General features: G+C 36.6%; 1 protein-coding gene across 3 annotated transcripts in view; it reads left to right on the plus strand.

The window, feature by feature from the left end:
• Positions 1 to 20,098, plus strand: part of LOC139819876 (cytochrome P450 4C1-like) — a 112,079-nt gene that overhangs the window by 71,296 nt on the left and 20,685 nt on the right. For all 3 annotated transcript variants that reach the window (XM_071789633.1, XM_071789634.1, XM_071789635.1), the window contains 3 exons: positions 2,559 to 2,744; positions 2,957 to 3,050; positions 3,934 to 4,036. In XM_071789633.1, coding sequence (XP_071645734.1) covers positions 2,559 to 2,744; positions 2,957 to 3,050; positions 3,934 to 4,036 — 383 coding nt within the window. The remainder of the gene's footprint in view (positions 1 to 2,558; positions 2,745 to 2,956; positions 3,051 to 3,933; positions 4,037 to 20,098) is intronic.

The raw sequence follows: 20,098 nt of genomic DNA on the forward strand, positions 1-20,098 counted from the left end.
TCTAAACCATCTAATGCCATGCAATTCCATAACCTTTACGGATTCCATAGGATTAGATGGAATTAAAAATTTCTTTTTTGGATTCCATGGGATTGGACCATCTCATTTCGAATCCCATCTAATTTCATCTAATTCCACCAAAAAAGGGATTCAAAGGTATTAACAAATTTTAATATCTTTTAATCCTTTTGCGTTTGCTGGGTATATATTTATATATTTATTCAACACTTGAAGTTACATCCTTACTATTACACTCAGCCGATCAGTAGTACTGCTTTAGGGTCGATTCAGACACAGCCGTGCCGTATCCGTACCGTGCACGAAACAGAAACATCAGACAAGGATGGAGACAACATTAGACAAGGATGGAGACAATAGGTATCCTTGTCTGATGTTCTGTTTCGTGCACGGTACGGATACGGCACGGCTGTGTCTGAATCGACCCTTAGACGAGAATACTCGCGCGACTATATCGCCCGTCAGACGCTTTGGAAGAGTTAACTCGTTTGTTAAGGAAACTAATCAAACTCACAGAAGTCAAGTCGTAAGCACTGTAATGTTGCCGTTTGTGTTGTTCCATGCTTTCGAATTTATCTCACAGAAAAACAATTCAAATAAATTAGTATTTTTTCTTTATGCATTTTTTTATTTCTTCTCTTACCTCAAATATTAATATAAAATAAAACATTAGTTGCTGTTGATTAAACAATCTTGATTTTTAGTTATAAGTATTTATAGTCAAATTATGAAAATTTGCTTGACAAACTTGAGGCCCAAGTTAACTCCAAAGCATCTGACGAGCAATATCATCGCGCTAGTATTCTCGTCCAAAGCGTCTGACGGGCGATATAGTCGCGCGAGTAATCTCGTCCAAAACAGTTAAATGGTTAATATTATAAACGCTCTATTTCTGTAATTAAAGGTGATTGATTGGGAGAAATTATTATTAATATTAATATAGTAATTTGATTTACGTATATGTTTACAAAATTTTATATCAATCATGAAAAAAATAAATGTAAGTATTATTAAATATAAATAATAAAATTGTTAAATAATAATATAAGCACGTTAAACATGATTAAAAAAACGTATATACAGTGGATGAAAAAGTATTTGCATACCCAGTTTGTTACAATAACTTTATTCGAAGGCATAATACATAAGTATGAATTGTTTCCATAAGTAATTTATTACATACAGTATATGTAATAAGTTAACCCACATAGCAAAATATATCACCAAGATATCTGGAAGATATCTAAATAATAGAATATCTGATTGTGCAACACTTGTCGAGATATCATGAGAATATCTCAGAGACATCTCCAAGATTATAAAAAGCCATGATAATTTTATCTCAGATATGATATCTGATTCTGCATATATATCGAATATCTGTATTTCATTTAAAAGCAGATATGTTATATACAACCCAAATAGCAAGAAAAAAAGAAGAATTCTTTTTAAATTCTCGATTACTGAAATTAATTCTTTTTCCGTATTTATTCTCTATAGATTCTAAAATGATTTTTAAAAGTTAAAAAAAAAATTAATTTTTATATCACCAATTCTGAGCTCTTCTTCAGATATAAAAGAAGTTCTTTTCATAAGAATTCGCAATAAATTCAAAATTATGTTTCGATACTATTCCAATATTTTGCATTTTGCCATCTCTGTATGATATCTCAGAGGTATCACAAAAAATATTAAAGCCAAGTATCTCAGATGCTCGCCTTTTATCCTAGCGCGTAAGGATTTTTGCTTACAAGAAGGTAATGGCGCATGTAGCCGCGTTGCGGCAGCGCATGTCACTAGCGCTTGCCCGAGTGATTTTCTAAATTCCCTCGCGGCGTGTTGCTTTCGCGCCACGGTCGTTACCTCCGGCGCCGTCCAAGTGAAAATTTTTCAATTTTCCTCGCGGCGTGTGGCTTTCGCCGGGACGAATCGGTACAGCGTTCAAGTCCTCTTGAATTGTTTATTGGCTACGAATAAACTTGAGTTGATTTTTATAAAATATAAGAGTAACTGTAAATCGGCCATATATTTGAATGCAAATGTTGCAGAGATGTCTTTTTCAAAGATATAATGTGATATCGAGTAATGATGTCCTGCAAATATTCTGTGAATATCTGAAAATAAGATATCTCAGATTTGACTTAAAATTGTAGGCATAAAGATATCTGGCTATATCTCAGATATATTTTGCTGTATGGGTACTTATATGGACACAATTCGTAATTATGTATTATTCGAATAAAGTTATTGTAAGAAAACTGGGTGTTACTTTTTTGATCCAATGTATATATTAAGTATTTATAGACAAAGCGTATTATAAAGGGCTTCTTTTTTGTATATTTTATCATAGAATATATTATCGCAAAAGTTTGTGCACAGCACAACAAAAAAAGAATAGATTTGTAATAAACAATAAGAACAATTAATTTGAAAAAATAAAATATAAAAAAATTAAAAATATTTTTAAAAATATATATATTTACCACAATATTTGTTACACATTGTTATCTCAATTATCCTTTATGTTGTTTATGTTTCAGGCGCCAAATGGCATTCACGACGAAAGATATTAACCCCCACATTTCATTTTAATATATTGCAGCAGTTTGTTGAGATTTTGATCGAAGAAGGTGAAAACATGGCCAAGTCTTTGAAAAATACAGGAGGGACAGTTGTAAAAGATTTAGTACCGTTTGTTAGTGAACATACGCTGAATGCAATATGTGGTATGATGTATTCATAACATAACTATATATTTTAACTGTAAATTTTATTGCCAGTGACAAATAATATTAGGTTAAAATCAATTTTTTTTTTTCAAGTTATAAATATCAATATCCAACACACTAATACTTACATAATTTTTACAAACACAGATATTTTTGAAATATATGTATATGACAATATTATCATAATATCTTTACAAATGTGTTTGCAGAAACTTCTATGGGCACTTCTCTACGAGGCCTTGGTGCGTTCCAGCATCGGTATCGAGAAGCAGTTTATCGCATGGGCGAACTTTTTATTTATAGGTAATGTACATATAAGTGTGATAAGTAACTACATACATATATTCTGTTTTAAGATACAAATTCATATAATAATAATAATAATAATAATAATAATAATAATAATTAATAATAATAATAATAATAATAATAATAATAATAATACTCAAAAGATAGTGAAATATAATAATAATCATACTCAATGTAAAACATCACTTTTGTTGGTAATTAGAAATTTACATATAACATAGGTATGATTTATTAAATTGTTTTTATTTAGAAATTATAATAGTTTACAGTTCTTCAAATGTTAACTATTGTAATCGTCACAGTATAGGTAAGAATGATATCGTGAAACATTTAATCCTTAATCAAATGTAAAAATTGGTAGATTTTTAATCTAGGAAAATATAGTTAAAGAAAGTATATAGTTTATACTAATATAAGATTCCGTGTATCGTTTTAGCAAAATTTTATTTGTGTTGTATATGTATTCTCTTTTTACATACTTACAGAAGTATTACTAATTGTATAGATCGAGTTTAGAGAAAAATTAATGAAAGTTATTACAAAATTATATTATAATTTTCTTAACCCTAGCAAGCCACACTTATTTTCGGAATTCCAAATTTGCCACACTCCGCCCATGAAATCGCTCGATTTTGTCGCATTGTTATACTCATTCTAAATAATTGGGAATTGGAAATACAGAATCTGAATAAGATGTTTATGATAATATTAGGTCAAAAAAATAATTTGAGTATAAAAATGAACTTATTATAAGAAAACTAGAAAATTGTGTTATTATGTGAAAGCCAGAAAATCGAAAGACATTCAGCGGTCCACTGGGCCAGAATGTTGCGAACTAGAATTAAAGTAATATGCCTATTATTTATTAATTATTTAGATTAGTGAGTCCATGGCTGTACAGCGAATGGATGTTATCGTTATCGCCGACAGGTAGAGAGCAAAGGAAGATTCTAAAGATACTGCATGGATTTACTGAACGAGTACGTAAATATGATACTTAATATATATTATATTTGAATATTATTTATTTAGAATAATTACTATCGTGGATTTACGGAATAAAAAAACTAAAATATGATTGTAGTAAGCTTTAATAATCTCTTAGAAACGGTTATACTACGCGAGCAGCGTTACGCGAACAGTGTTACGCGGGCAGCGTTACAATGGCTACGTTTACACCCAGCGACCTGATCGCGGCTTGACCTATATTATGACCCGAAGTAGGTCTATAGTCATCATGCGTTTACACCGAAAGAGATCTAAAAATTGACGGAATCGTATTTGGGATCGCTCTGATTTGCAGCGAATCCAAAAAAGCAAATAAATAAGCTTTTAGGACGCGTCGCGCGGGATCGCGCGTTTACACCGCAAATGATAACGGCCTATTTCAAGTTGGGTCACTAAAATACGCGGCCTGACTTGAAGCCAGGTCCGGTCGTCTATCAAGTGCTTAAAGCAGGCGGTCTAAATAATTTAGGTCAATTTGAGGTATAGGCCGCGGTCTAAATTCAGGGTGTAAACTTAGCTATAGAACGTCTAGGCACGAGAGAAAAACAAAAGAAAAACAATTACTTCTATAGATTAAAAACTAAAGTTTATATAGTCCCCTAATCAGAGTTTGGCCATACGGTAGCAACTTTGGATTAGTTCGTCATTTCTTAGCAAAAGCAAGAGAAACAGAAAGAGATATAAGAGACCCAGGTAGCACATACACGTACAGAAATGTTTTATAAGCGTTTTTCCGAAACGTTTTATAACCGATTTCAAGGAATGTTTCTCATGAGTAAAAATGTCACTCAGAAAAATGTCCAGCAACGTTAATCGGAGAAAAGCGTTTAACTACTCTTTCCGATATATTTCAAACGGATTTGAAGCTGTCCGATGAAGTAATATAATACATGTCTTTATCCAATAAAATGTAATTTTCGATAATATGTAAATGGAAAATGAGTCGCCGTTTATTTGGTCGTTCAAATTTCGTCGGATTAATGTCAGACATTGATTTCGTCGGAATAAAACGAACTATTTTATCCGACAAAGTTTAACATCCCATGAAATTAAGTGACATTCAATGAAAAGTTATCCGATGATGTCAGTAAGCTGAATATTTTATCCGATATCATTTAGAGAACACGCGTAGTACACGGCTCAATCTTCGTTTCCGCTGTCTCCGGTATGCGAGCCTCGTGCTCGTGCTTGCTCGTGCCTGAGTGCCTCGTATGTGCCTCGCGCTCGCGTGCTTTTCGACCAGAATCTTACAGCTACATATGTGCGTGTTGAGCCGGTTGTGAGAAGTTGTGCAAGTGTGCAGTTTTATCTTATCCCGAATATGCATATACGAGTAACACATATATGATATATGTTTCTCGTATGCATAGGCTAACGGGAGAGAACGAAACATCTGTCGTAGTCATGGACGTAAAGTAAAGGCCATTGCACGTAACAAAGTTTTAGTCATAATCGTAAGGCCGTAAGAAAATAGACCAATCACAGTCGATTATTCTCCTTGAGCTCGAAAAATAATCGAGTGTGATTGGTCTATTTTCTTACGGCCTTACAATTATGACTAAAACTTTGTTACGTGCAATGGCCTTAAGGCAGTAGAGAAAAACGTAATTCGTAAAAGGTTGTTGTATGATAGTCATAACGACTTGCGTTTTTCTCTGCCTTGCTTTACATATCCACGATTACAACAGACGTCTTGTTCTTTGTCTCATCAGCCATATTCGGGATAAAATATATTATAATCGGATAAGATATAATTGGATCATCTGTCTTTAAATTAACAAATGGATTTTTTGGATCGGATGTGTTTCAATTTTTGGATTGGATAACTTTGGTCGGATATCACTTCGATCTGATTAGGTTTTTTTTCCGATCTAAAAAATCGGAAACATTTGTCTGTTAATTTTCGGATAGATTATCCAATTATTTTAATCGAAAAAAGCCTGGATTTTTTTCTCAGTGGTCCATTCGAAATACGTTCGATGGAACGCTTCTTTTCTGATAAAATAACATTTAAAAAACTATTATAGAAACGTTTTGTTTTAATGATAAAGACATTTTAGATAAAGACATTTAAAATTCCTACTTTTCACGTCTTTGGAACGTGTTTATGACGTCTTTGAGACATGCGTGAGAATGTTCTAAAAGCTTTATGCATATACCATCTATGACGTCTATTCTTTTTTGAAGAAGTTCCTGAACTAGTGCACATTCGTGCAATAAATTAAAGTGAAACAAAATATACTTATCTTACTCTAACTTAATTGCATTACTGATGTGCACCAGTTCAGGACATTCTTCAAAACGGAACACAAATATAAATGTTCTTTCAATGGCCACGTTCAGCAGAACGTTTATTTTGCAACTGTTGAAAGTTTTCTAAGCTCAGATTTGTTCGATGACAAATAGATTAAGACCGGTAGGACAAAATTAATTTAAGTAAATAAGTGAACATATGTGCATGGATAAAATGATTTATTTTGTGCAATAATTAGTGCAATATAAATTTAAATGTTTCAAAAAAGCCTATTAAAGCTATTATATATATAGATAAAGCAAAGTATAATTTTAAAAGAAAAAATTTAACAAATAGGTATTTTTATTAACTGTAGAAACGTAAACAAATATGTTTCTTAAATCATGATTTCAAAAACATTTTTGTTCAAACGTTTTTTAATAATTCTTTACGGTTATAAAACTATGTATACGTTCAAAAAACGTATATGAAACTAATATGTGCTACCTGGGTATATCCTTCTCTCTCGTAGAATTTTGCCAGAACTGTCAAGTTGGCCAGATTCTGATTAGAGGGATTCTGACTAAAACAAAAGATTGCTTCCCTTCGTTAGGGAGTTAAATTATTATTTCCAACAATTACAATAAAGATTTCATGAGTATCATGTAGAAACGTAAAATAATATTGTCAAATAATTCATAAACGTTGACAACAAGAATAAATAGAGACAACTAACTTTTACTAACTTTCTAAAAAGTAAATTGCGTTTTTAATAATATGAACCTTCACAGTTACATTTTTGACTGGCTTGAAATCTTAATAACTGTTGACACCTTTATCACCGCGGACCTTCACCACCTTGACAAAGAATTTAGGGATTCACAGGTCGCGCGCACAACCTTTGAAATTCACACAATTTTATTTTATAAAATACAATATGCAGAGGGGGACTTCCGTTTCCGGGGCGTTAGAGTGCGACACGTGGTGACTAGGCAGTTCTTTTCGGACATTTGGTGGAGGTGAGAGTGAGAGGGAGAGAGTGGAGGAGCGAGAGTGCGTGTGGAAGTGGAGGGAAGGCATGATTGAGAAGGATAGAGAAGGAAAAGGGTTCGGAAAGCGTGCGTGAGAGCCGGACGGGCAAGAACCATTAAGGACGCGGAGCGTTAAGAGGGGAAAGCGTTGAGCGGAGAGCGGCCGCGGGCAGGGAGCGCGTGAAGTATTGACGGCGTGCGGGGCGGTGAGAGAGACGGGCTAGGGATGTAGAGTATAACATGGTGGAAGTATACAAGGTGAAGCAACGCGCATAATGGCGGTATTATGGGCAGAGAACCAATCAGAACTGCCCCACACAAAAAGGCGGAAATTCAAAATGAAATAACTTCATTAAAATAAAAACACAGTTTTGTCAGATTAAAACAATTGTATTAATAAATGTATATATCAAAAACAACAAAATATAATTGAAAATGATAAACTTTTCATAAAATAAATGGAAATGAAAAAAAAATTATAATACATTACAGATTATAATAATACATTACAAATTTTTTTAGTTTTTTGAGCTTTCTTTTTAATTGAATTATTCATTTTTATATCTTTATTTAATTTTCGTAAACGTATATACGTTCGTGTACGTACCAAACATGCAACAACCTCTTTTGGAATACTATTATTTATTTTCACGCATACAATTTGGGTTAATTTGTCAAAAATTTTGTTTTCTTGATTGAAAAAATCTCCGTGAAATAACATGAATTGATTATTCATAATTTCTGCAACTTTTAAAAAGTCTGCAGACGGACGAATACAGTTCCCTCGCGAAATAAACGACAGCCAATCGTTACAGTGTATCGCCGTATTGGTTGCACTACCTAATTGAGGATACTGATGGCGATATCTATGCGCAACGTATCCCGCAATATAAACTAATCCTTGAGATTCAATATCTTCTGCTGCAATATTGGCCTCGAATTCTTTTAATAGATCCCATTCCAGGTTTGTTGCCGAAAAATTCGTTAACTGTGGAGCTATAATTTATGAAAGACACATAATTAAAAATATAAATAAAATTTAATAATCAACATGATAGTTATTACAACATCATTCAACAACATTTTGTGCCCTAACACAAAACCTGCACTGAGAGAAATCTAAATAGTTGTGGCAACTATTTTTTTGGCAACTCTGCAGTTTAACTACTTGTAACTAGTTTTCCAAAGTAATAGGAACTAAATAGTACTGAATACTATAAAAGTATAATCACAGAAACAATATTTGTCAACTATTAGTTGATAGTTAAATATCGCCTCAACTATAATTATTATAGTTATATAGACTCCATAAAACAAGATATGACAATAACATTTTTCAAGTTTAGACAACTCCTTGACTTATTGTTTAGACAAATATTTTTTTGTTGTGTAGCATACTTCCAGAAGCTGGTGCGGGCGGCAGCGCGGACTCGCGCGGCGAGAGAGTTCGGCTCGCGCCCGCTACGCGGTGCATCGCCAGTATACTTTTGCGTGTTTAAAATTCAACATCGATTCCTATAACTAGGGTCGTTCAGCAGGGTTTTTCCAGCGATCCTTCTAAGGTTCGCCAGTCAGGGTGTGTTCACCCACATATATATTAATCAATTTTGCATTATAAATAGATTGCATCGACGCCGCTAGGCGTCGCATCGCCCGTACATTCTCTCGAGTTCAAAATTCCGCACCGACTTGTATATAAGGAGACCCCCTACGGGACCAAAGCAGATATTTTCAGGCGCTAGGCGCTAGTCGCCTAGGTATATTAATTATAAATCTTTTAGTTTAACAAATAAGAAATTATTCTTTATTAGACAACTCTAAAAATTATGTTGATATCACTACAATGAATAATTATTCATGTTACTACAACATACTTTTTGCATACACAATATATTTTTCGTTAATGCCACTACTTTCTTGTAGTTTAAATAATTTATTTATTGTTGTTATTACAACTATATTATACATAGTTGAGGCGTTATTTATCCACAAATTTCTAGTCGGTTTAACAAAAAAAATTCTAGTTGCTGGTACAAATTTTTTCTCTGAGTGTGTCATTAAAAGAAATTGCAATTTTTAGCACATTTAATTGAGTTGTCCTCAAAATCCAATGTTTGCAGAAATGAGTGAAAATGATGTAGCCCTATTCAACCCCGAAACATCTGATGAAAATATGATTGGATATTTGAATATCCACGATATTTGAACATCCCACAAACTCCTGTTGAATATGAAGAGGTCAGAGAGATCATTCTGAAAATCGACTGAGATGTAATTACTGCCATTATTTATTACATATAAAAACAAAAACCACGGCTGGGTATATTGTGCCCAGTGTATCCGTAGGCCCGAGCACAAGTTAGTACCCTTTAGTGGTTAAATAAATTTTTTTTTCCAATACAATGTATGTATATACAAATCTTAATATGTAATTTTATATATATAAATTGGAACTATACAATTATCTTAAAAAAAATATATATGTATATACAATATATACAGGGTGTCTGGTAATAATCGCCTCTTGTATGCAAGTAGAGTGAGTCAAACCGAGTAGAAAAGTCTTCTATCATTTTGCGAAATTCGCAATACTTATTGAGAAATTAATTGAAAAAGATCGGCCAATCCACGCGCGTAGAAGCCGGCGCGGCCAGAAGAGACGCCCACACTCCCACCGTAACCCCCGTACAAGGCGCGCGGCGAAGCAGTGGAAGGGACGCTGCCGCTGGCTCGCGAGCGCGGAGCGGCGCGTAAAGCTCCTTGCACAATAGCTTTGTCGGCAACTTGATCGTTGTCGCTATCGCTATCGCTATCGCCTATTGTGCAAGGGGCTTAACGCTAAAGCTCCGCGTCGAATTATTCTCTCTCTCTCGCGCGCGCGCACGAAATAAAAAATATTACGCTGTCAGAATAAAACGCCATTTACGGTCCGAGGTTGGATCTTACAATTAGTAGCCTAATAATAATATTTTTTGTGTATTACACATAATTTTTTCTCCAACAATTTAGTAGACTGCGCGCCGACTAAATTGTCTGCAGACTTGCAACACAACAGCTCCCGTTCTAGTAGTAAAATCCTCTCCCTCCTCGTAATTAAATTGATTTGATTTAACTATTACTACGTTTAAACGCGAGCGTTACTTCTGTAGTAACTTACGATAATTCCTTTTCGTAAACGGGATTTTGTAGTAACTTACGATAATTTACTTCGCGTAAACGTGTAGTATGTGACGCTAAGCATCTAAATAAATGTAAAGAATTTATTATGAAAAATTTTATGTAGTGCACAAGAAATATTATTAGGCTACTAATAATAAAATTCAAACTCGGGCCGTAAATGGCATTTTATTCTAATTTGATTATGCTGTCATTTCCTCGCCACCTTGCGGTATACAGCACGGCGCATTTTTTTTTAAGTGGTATTCCCAGTAGGTCTAATCCACTCTCATAAAATTTAATGTAACAATTGTTCGAAGTGCCTCCCTCGTTCTTGTAAACAAAGTTCGGCCCTTCGAGTAATGTTGCGCGTCGCGCGATACGCCATTTCTGGCGTGATGGTATTAAAAGCTGCGAGAATTGCTTCTCGCATTTCAGCTTCTGTACCATCACGCCTGTGCTCGACTATGGCTTTAATGTGTCCCCACACGAAATAATCGAGCACATTAAGATCTGGCGATCGCGGCGGCCAAATGATTGGGCCACCTCGACCCACCCATCTGTCCGGATAATGCGCGTTTAAAAAATCGCGTACTTGTCGAGAGAAATGTGCAGGAGCTCCGTCATGCTGAAAAATAATTTCTCTTCTTGCATAGAGAGGAATATCTTCGAGGAGAGCAGGCAACTCATTTTGAAGAAAATTCTTGTATATCTCTCCATTTAAACGGGGCGGTAGGAAGTAAGGACCAATCTAAAAATTGCCCCAAAAAAAAAATGATTTTTAAAGCTGCGAAAGAAAATTTCTTAAATAATTTTAAATAGGTCTGATGATTAAAATTCAATATGAAGAATAGGGCAAGGAAAGCCGTAACGGGATGCTCGTGTTAAATTATTTTTAATCAACAAATATTTTTCCAACCACAGTAAACTGCGCGCCGACAAATCGTCAGACTTGAAACACAATTTTGGTTGGTGTAGTAAAATTCCCTTCCACCTCCTTAATTAAATCGTTACGATTTAATTTTTGATGCTAAGCATCTAAAAATTGTAAAGAAATTTAGTGGGAGAGAATTTTACTACACCAACCAAAATTGTGTTTCAACAAGTTTGACGATTTGTCGGCGCACAGTTTACTATGGTTGAAAAAATATTTGTTTATTAAAAATAATTTAACACGAACATCCTGTTACGGCTTTCCCCCTTGCCCTATTCTTCATAATAAAATTTTTTAACTTACTAAGTAAATTTACTACTTACGATTCGGTCTGACGAGATCGAAAGAAACCCGGTAACAAATGCTTGATGAGCAGCGTTTAAAACAAATGAACGTAGCAACGAATAAAGCATTTGTTATCGTCGCGGTTTTCTTTCGATCTCGTCGTTCCACAAGAGTAGGTGCCGAGAGTTCGAGATCTGTGTGTCTTATAAAAATTGTAAAGAAATGGCGGGATATACTGCAAGAGAATACACCGATATGATTATCGCGTACGGAATAGCCGGAGAAAACGCTGTTGGCGCGGCTCGTGTTTACGCGGAACGATTTCCCGAGCGTCGACATCCCGATGACAAAGTAATTTCGAGGTGTGTGCAACGCGCCAGAGATACGGGAAGTGTGGTTTTAAATCGGCGAAACGCTGGTGCACCGATGCAGATTCGTGTAAACAATGAGGAAAAAATCCTGCAGGTGTTCGAAGAACACCCCAAATACAGCGTACGCTATGTGTCTCGGCTGCTTGGTTTCTCGCGACACAAAGTGCACAGTGTTTTACGTCGGAACAGACAGCATCCGTATCATCATCAGGGAGTACAGCAACTCTTTTCGAGAGATCAAGAACATCGCATCTATTTTTGTGAAGGTATTTTTATTTAATGTTTTTGCGTGATTTTTTAATAAATATTAACAATCAGCGAAACACGTACAGGATTTCTCGCGCAGTGTCGGCGGAATAATTTTTTCCCCGACCGTATTCTGTGGACGGATGAAGCTACGTTCACCCCGAACGGCGTGTTTATAATACACGAAATTACGTGTATTGGGCAGAAGAAAATCCGCACGTCGTTCGAGAACGCGCATTTCAATATCGCTGGGCGATAAATGTATGGGCGGGAATAACAGCAGACCGAATCGTAAGTAGTAAATTTACTTAGTAAGTTAAAAAATTTTATTATGAAGAATAGGGCAAGGGGGAAAGCCGTAACAGGATGTTCGTGTTAAATTATTTTTATAAACAAATATTTTTTCAACCATAGTAAACTGTGCGCCGACAAATCGTCAAACTTGTTGAAACACAATTTTGGTTGGTGTAGTAAAATTCTCTCCCACTAAATTTCTTTACAATTTTTAGATGCTTAGCATCAAAAATTAAATCGTAACGATTTAATTAAGGAGGTGGAAGAGAATTTTACTACACCAACCAAAATTGTGTTTCAAGTCTGACGATTTGTCGGCGCGCAGTTTACTGTGGTTGGAAAAATATTTGTTGATTAAAAATAATTTAACACGAGCATCCCGTTACGGCTTTCCTTGCCCTATTCTTCATATTGAATTTTAATCATCAGACCTATTTAAAATTATTTAAGGAATTTTCTTTCGCAGCTTTAAAAATCATTTTTTTTTGGGGCAATTTTTAGATTGGTCCTTACTTCCTACCGCCCCGTTTAAATGGAGAGATATACAAGAATTTTCTTCAAAATGAGTTGCCTGCTCTCCTCGAAGATATTCCTCTCTATGCAAGAAGAGAAATTATTTTTCAGCATGACGGAGCTCCTGCACATTTCTCTCGACAAGTACGCGATTTTTTAAACGCGCATTATCCGGACAGATGGGTGGGTCGAGGTGGCCCAATCATTTGGCCGCCGCGATCGCCAGATCTTAATGTGCTCGATTATTTCGTGTGGGGACACATTAAAGCCATAGTCGAGCACAGGCGTGATGGTACAGAAGCTGAAATGCGAGAAGCAATTCTCGCAGCTTTTAATACCATCACGCCAGAAATGGCGTATCGCGCGACGCGCAACATTACTCGAAGGGCCGAACTTTGTTTACAAGAACGAGGGAGGCACTTCGAACAATTGTTACATTAAATTTTATGAGAGTGGATTAGACCTACTGGGGAATACCACTTAAAAAAAAATGCGCCGTGCTGTATACCGCAAGGTGGCGAGGAAATGACAGCATAATCAAATTAGAATAAAATGCCATTTACGGCCCGAGTTTGAATTTTATTATTAGTAGCCTAATAATATTTCTTGTGCACTACATAAAATTTTTCATAATAAATTCTTTACATTTATTTAGATGCTTAGCGTCACATACTACACGTTTACGCGAAGTAAATTATCGTAAGTTACTACAAAATCCCGTTTACGAAAAGGAATTATCGTAAGTTACTACAGAAGTAACGCTCGCGTTTAAACGTAGTAATAGTTAAATCAATCAATTTAATTACGAGGAGGGAGAGGATTTTACTACTAGAACGGGAGCTGTTGTGTTGCAAGTCTGCAGACAATTTAGTCGGCGCGCAGTCTACTAAATTGTTGGAGAAAAAATTATGTGTAATACACAAAAAATATTATTATTAGGCTACTAATTGTAAGATCCAACCTCGGACCGTAAATGGCGTTTTATTCTGACAGCGTAATATTTTTTATTTCGTGCGCGCGCGCGAGAGAGAGAGAATAATTCGACGCGGAGCTTTAGCGTTAAGCCCCTTGCACAATAGGCGATAGCGATAGCGATAGCGACAACGATAAAGTTGCCGACAAAGCTATTGTGCAAGGAGCTTTACGCGCCGCTCCGCGCTCGCGAGCCAGCGGCAGCGTCCCTTCCACTGCTTCGCCGCGCGCCTTGTACGGGGGTTACGGTGGGAGTGTGGGCGTCTCTTCTGGCCGCGCCGGCTTCTACGCGCGTGGATTGGCCGATCTTTTTCAATTAATTTCTCAATAAGTATTGCGAATTTCGCAAAATGATAGAAGACTTTTCTACTCGGTTTGACTCACTCTACTTGCATACAAGAGGTCCGGCGATTATTACCAGACACCCTGTATATGTATTATACATATGTATATAAATATATATATATGTATATACAATATATATATGTAGGTCCGGAAGTATGTTCCGGGACTTTTATTTTTTTACATCGGTATATTCCAGGACATTTGGCAGTTTCCAGGACTGTCCTAGAAAAAATTCATGTCCTACGGCACGTTTCGGGACAATTTTTTGAATCTGATTACATATATATGCGTTATATTCCAGGACTGTACATTTCAAAAAACGTAAACAGTCCCGGAACATACCTCTAGACCTACATATATATATATATATATATATATATGTATATATGTATACAATTACTCATTAGTTGCTAAAAATAACAAGTATTAAAAAATAAGTTTTTACTATTACAAGTACCGTCATTAAAGAAGTCCTCATTTTCCTTGTCCTTGTCATTATTCTCAAGAAATAATGCAGATTCCGAAGCTAATTGGTCATCTTCCATGTTATCAAAAATATTACCGTCAGTTTCAGTATGAAAATCTTGCAGATCTATTAATGGTTCAGTTTCAACGTCCGTTTCCGTGTTCCCTTTTTCAGAAATGGCATGATTGGAATGTTTTCCCAGAACGTACCATTTTAAACGATTTTTAAATTCGATAGGAGATGGATGATCATTGGCTCCTCCCATTGCTCTCAAATACGAAAAAAAGTTTTCGAGAATATCTTGGCATAATCTTCTTGTAATTATATATTGCGGTTGAAATTTGTCATCGGAGTATTTTTCTTTTAAGTAGGGAAGAAGCTTTTTTAACGATTCGTTTGTTAACAAAATACCTTTCTGAAATGGTAGAAGCCCTGATTTTTTTTCACTCTCAATTTTGAAGTTAAATTACTCATCTCGTCGAAAATTTCGTTTTGCTTGTTTAGCTCAACTCCGTAAGCATGTGTACCGCTATGCTTACCAAATTTACATTGGCTATTTAGGACATCAAACCAATTATTAATTGTCTTCAACATATGTGACATTTCTTGCCAATTGTCCTTTGACAAGAAACCTTTTGTGCCGCAATATTTCAAACTTTTAGCATTTTTAAGTGAAAATACTTGTGCGGCTAACTTAACGCGTTGTCGCTGAAATCCCTTAACGTCTAAATGTTCTCTGCTCAAATTGAACGCAATTTTCAAATCCTGCGAATTTAATTGCAGTAACTCTTCCAATAGGGATTTATCAAAAATTTCACCGTTGACTATAAAGCCTGAATCTATGAAATTATTTCTTAGTAATTTTATAAGGTGAGGTGCGTCGGCAAATACAAATATCTTTAAATCATAATTTGATGGATGTGGGAAAAAAACATTGTATTTTTGTGCATTCATCGATTTGAACTTCATTTACTTTTTTTACTGTTGAAATTCCGATATTCAACTCTCTCCAAAGTCCTACATTAGTAGGACCCATGTCGCTTATCGTAGCTATGACTGTATAACCAATTTTATACAATGATTCAATTATTACGAAAAGAATTTCTTTTGTCATAGGTTTTGAAAAATCATAATAAATTGGCTGTTTCCATTTGGAAAACAAACCACGGGCCATTACAACTTGACAAGTTTTGTGAGGTCCGTAAATTTTTTGTTCTCGTACATCTATATCTATTTTATTCGCAATATAAACCTCATCGAAGGTCAGTACAGTTAACTTCTCCGCAGTTATTAACTGTTCTCCTTTAATTTGCATTATTTTTAAAACTCGTAAAGAATTCCAGGGTTAACCTGAAATTCTGAAATCCATCTGCGAAGAGTACTCACACAAGGTAGAGGAAGTTTTCGGACCTCGCGTAAATAATTATATGCCCTTGCACTGACAGAGCGAAGAGCGATGGCGGAAGTAATATCTTCAATCGACCAATTTGCCCTATTCTGTGGAGAGACAATTCTCTTTACTTGAGCTGGCGCAAATACAGAGTGGAGAATATTGGTGGCAATTTGTTCTCCACGAATGTTTGCATCTTTTTCCATCCTTCTTATTGTTTGTGTGAGTTGCTCATTTTCTTTTTCTAATGTTTCAGAGCGGAGAATATTGGTGGCAATTTGTTTTTCACGAATATTTGCATCTTCTTCCATTCTTCTTATTGTTTGTGTGAGTTGCTCATTTTCTTTTTCTAATGCTTTAAAACGCTTTGAAAGCACTTCCTCTGGCTTTCTTTTCTCTGTAGCATCTTGTACACTAAAAAGTACAACACATGACGAAATTAATTAAATAAATTTATTTACAACATTCAAAGTAATATTGATATAAATAGATAAGAATCAGCATTAACACTAAAGAGCTAAAGACGATGCATACTTGTGTGTAAGATCAATATTTTCCATTGATACATCTTCCACAGCTTCTGGTTTATTGAATGTGGTATTTTCTGGAATAGACTCGTTTTCAGTTTCCTTGGTTGCACATTCAACAAGCTCAGCATACGTTGGTATTGCGGTACTGTAATCATTTAAAAAATGTACAAATGTATTAGAAAAATTGATTAAAAACAGAAATGACTTAATTTTCTTTAAAGTTATACCAAAATGTATAAGGATATAATTCCATTTAAACCTAGAATCTGTAATGCATCTATAAAATAAAAGAATATATTGTATATCTATATCTATAAATGTATTATATCTATAATATTCACTTATTTTTGGATACATTATGGATGGGAGCTTATCAGATCGGACTCCACCCTGAGAAATTTTTCATTCTTCCCGAACTGATTTCTCTAGTCCTGCATTGTTAGTGTTATTTGTATGGATCCTTTTCTGCCTTTCCTTCGGCAACTGAAGTAATTCTGTTGGTATAGATCCTGCCTTTAGTTTACGTTTTAATTTTCCTTTCGTCATTTGTTCCTCAAAGCAATTTGATAAAAAATGCACTTCACATACTCTTTCTGAAAGTAATTTATATAAAAAATATTAAAATATAGCATTACAATATTTACGCAACGAGATATAGTACAGGTTAAAACTGTAATTTCATTACATACCACATTTCATCATACAGTCTTTATCCCTCTGGCAAGCCTCCAACCACTTTATTCGTAATTCAGGATCTTTAGGAACCGAGTAAAATTTTACATTTTTTATAAAAAGGACATTTGTCCTATTTTTACAATTTTTTACAAAACAACTCGGCATTTTTAATAATTTGCGCAATATAACCTATCACTGCTTATAATCACAATCTGTCAAATCTGTGTCTGCCATATTGAATTCTGTGTGATTGGGGCACTTCTGATTGGTTGACTGCTCCCCTCTACTTTTGAACGACTGCGCATCCACCGGATTGCTTCACCTTGTATACTTCCATCATGGAGTATAAGAAAGGATATAGAGTATAAGAAGAGAATGATCGGATGGATAGGGTATGATGAAGGGGAGACGGGCGCGCAGAGAGCAAGAAGCGGGAGCATCAGCAGCGTCGAGAGCGTCGGAAGCGTTGAGAGTGTCGGGAAGGCAGAGAACGCAAAGAGGAAAAGGGAAAATGTAGAAATGCAACAGTGAGGGAGGGAGAGAAGGAAGATAGAGATAGTAAGAAGCCTCCCAGGACGGGCTGGGGGGAACGGAGAAAAATGAGTGGAGGGAGGAAATGAGGAGGTGGATGAAAGAAGTGAAGGAGGTGATGGATGAATTGAGGGATGCGAAATGATGGAGGGGAGATTTGAGACAGATGACGGAAGAAATGAAGGGGGTTCAGAGAGCAGGGGAGGTTGATGAGGGGGGAGGTGGAGGAGCTGAGAAGAGAGTGTAGGGAGCGAGAAGAGAAATGGAATGAAGAGAGGGAGAAGTTGATGGATTACATAAAGGGGCTGGAAAAGAAGGTGGAAGAGTTGGAAAGAAGTAAGGAGGGGGGAGGAAAGGGGGGGTTGGGTATTGGGGGAGAAAGAAAAAGGCGAGGTGGGGGACAAGATAAGAGATTTAGAGAGGAGGGTGGAAAAGAAGGAGCGTGAAGAGAGAAGAAAAAATGTGTTGATTAAAGGGTTGGAGGTTAAAGATGGAAAGAGGAGGATGGCGGTGGAGAAGGTGTTAAACGTTTTAGGGGTGAGAGGAAATATAGAGGTCAAAAGAGTGAGAGAGGATAGAGAGAAGGACGGAAAGATGGTAGTGGTAAGGATGAAGAATGATGAGCAGAGAGGAAAAATCATGAAGAGAAAGAAAGAGCTGAAGGAAAGGAAGGAGAAGATTTGGAGGACTGGACGTAGAAAAAGAGAAAAATGAAGTGGAGGTTAAAGGAAATCGCGAGAAGGGAAGAGAGAAAAGGAAGAAGGGTGAGAATAGGATATGGAACGCTATGGATAGATGAGCAATGCTGGAAATGGGATGAGGAAGAGGAGGTTTTGAGGGACGAGAGAGGAGAGCAAAGAAGAGAGAAGGAGGGAAAAAAGAAGAGGGGGGAGCAGAATAGTTCTGACACGATGCTCGAAGTGCTCCAGGAGGAAAACCAGCTCGAGGAGGACACGTTCGCCGTCGATGATAAGCAGTGCAATCTGGAGAAGCTCAAGTCCGCTACCAATACTGAGAATAAATATAAGCAGAAGAAGAGAATGAAAGGAATGGAGAAGAGAGGGAGGAAGAGGAGGGAGAGAGAAGGAGAGAGTGAAGCGTGGCTTTTTGGAACGTGGCCGGGCTAGAGAACAAAGATAAGGAGTTTTGGATGCTGTTGAAGGAATGGGATGTGATGGTGCTGCTGGAAACATGGTTGGATGATAGAGGGTGGAAAAGAGTGAAGGAGAGGCTACCGGGAGGGTATGAGTGGGGAGTGTAAACGGCGAAGAGAGAGAATAAGAAGGGAAGAGCGATGGGGGGAATGGTTATGGGTAAAAAAAGGAGTTGGTGAAGAAGGAGGAAAGGATTGTGGTGGCGGGAGAGGGGATCATGATGGGCAAGGTAAGCGGGCAGGAGGGCGTGGAGGTTCGAAAGGAGGCTGGAGAAGGGAGGAGGAAGCGAGCTAGCGCGAATGTGCTGGGAGGAGATGAAGGAAAGAACGGGGAAAAGAGGGGGAATCTCGAGTTGGGAAGAGAGTAGGAGGAAGTTTCTGAGCGAAAGAGGCTTGTGGGAAGAGAGAGAGGGGGAGAGAGAGGGGAGGAAGAGACAAGACTAGAGAAGATGGTGAGGTGGGAAAGGGAGGTTCAAAGAGTAGAGAGATGGGAGAGAATAAAAGAGTCAAGGTACAGCAAATAGTATAAGAAAGTAAAAGATAAAGGGATACCGGAGTACCTAAAGAAATGGTGGGGGGAAAGTAGGTGGAGTAGGATAGCGAGGTTTAGGCTAGGAAACGAAATGAGGAAGGGCAGATATTGGGAGGAGGAGGAGAAAAGGATATGCAGACTGTGCAAGGGAGAAGAGGAAACGTGGGAGCATACGTGGGAGCGTTGTAGGGAATATGATGAGGGAGGGGGGAGTTGGCAGGAGGCGAGGAGATGGGTGCTGGGAAAGGGGGGAGAGGGGGAATGGTGGATAAGGGAGATCGAGAAGGATAGGAACAGAAAGTGGTACATTGAAGGGTTGGAAGGAGGGGAGGAGTGAGGTATGACTGAGGTGAGAATGAGAGAAAGTGAGTGGAAAG

This window comes from Temnothorax longispinosus, chromosome 10 (assembly GCF_030848805.1).
Source record: "Temnothorax longispinosus isolate EJ_2023e chromosome 10, Tlon_JGU_v1, whole genome shotgun sequence".
Classification (NCBI taxonomy): domain Eukaryota; kingdom Metazoa; phylum Arthropoda; class Insecta; order Hymenoptera; family Formicidae; genus Temnothorax; species Temnothorax longispinosus.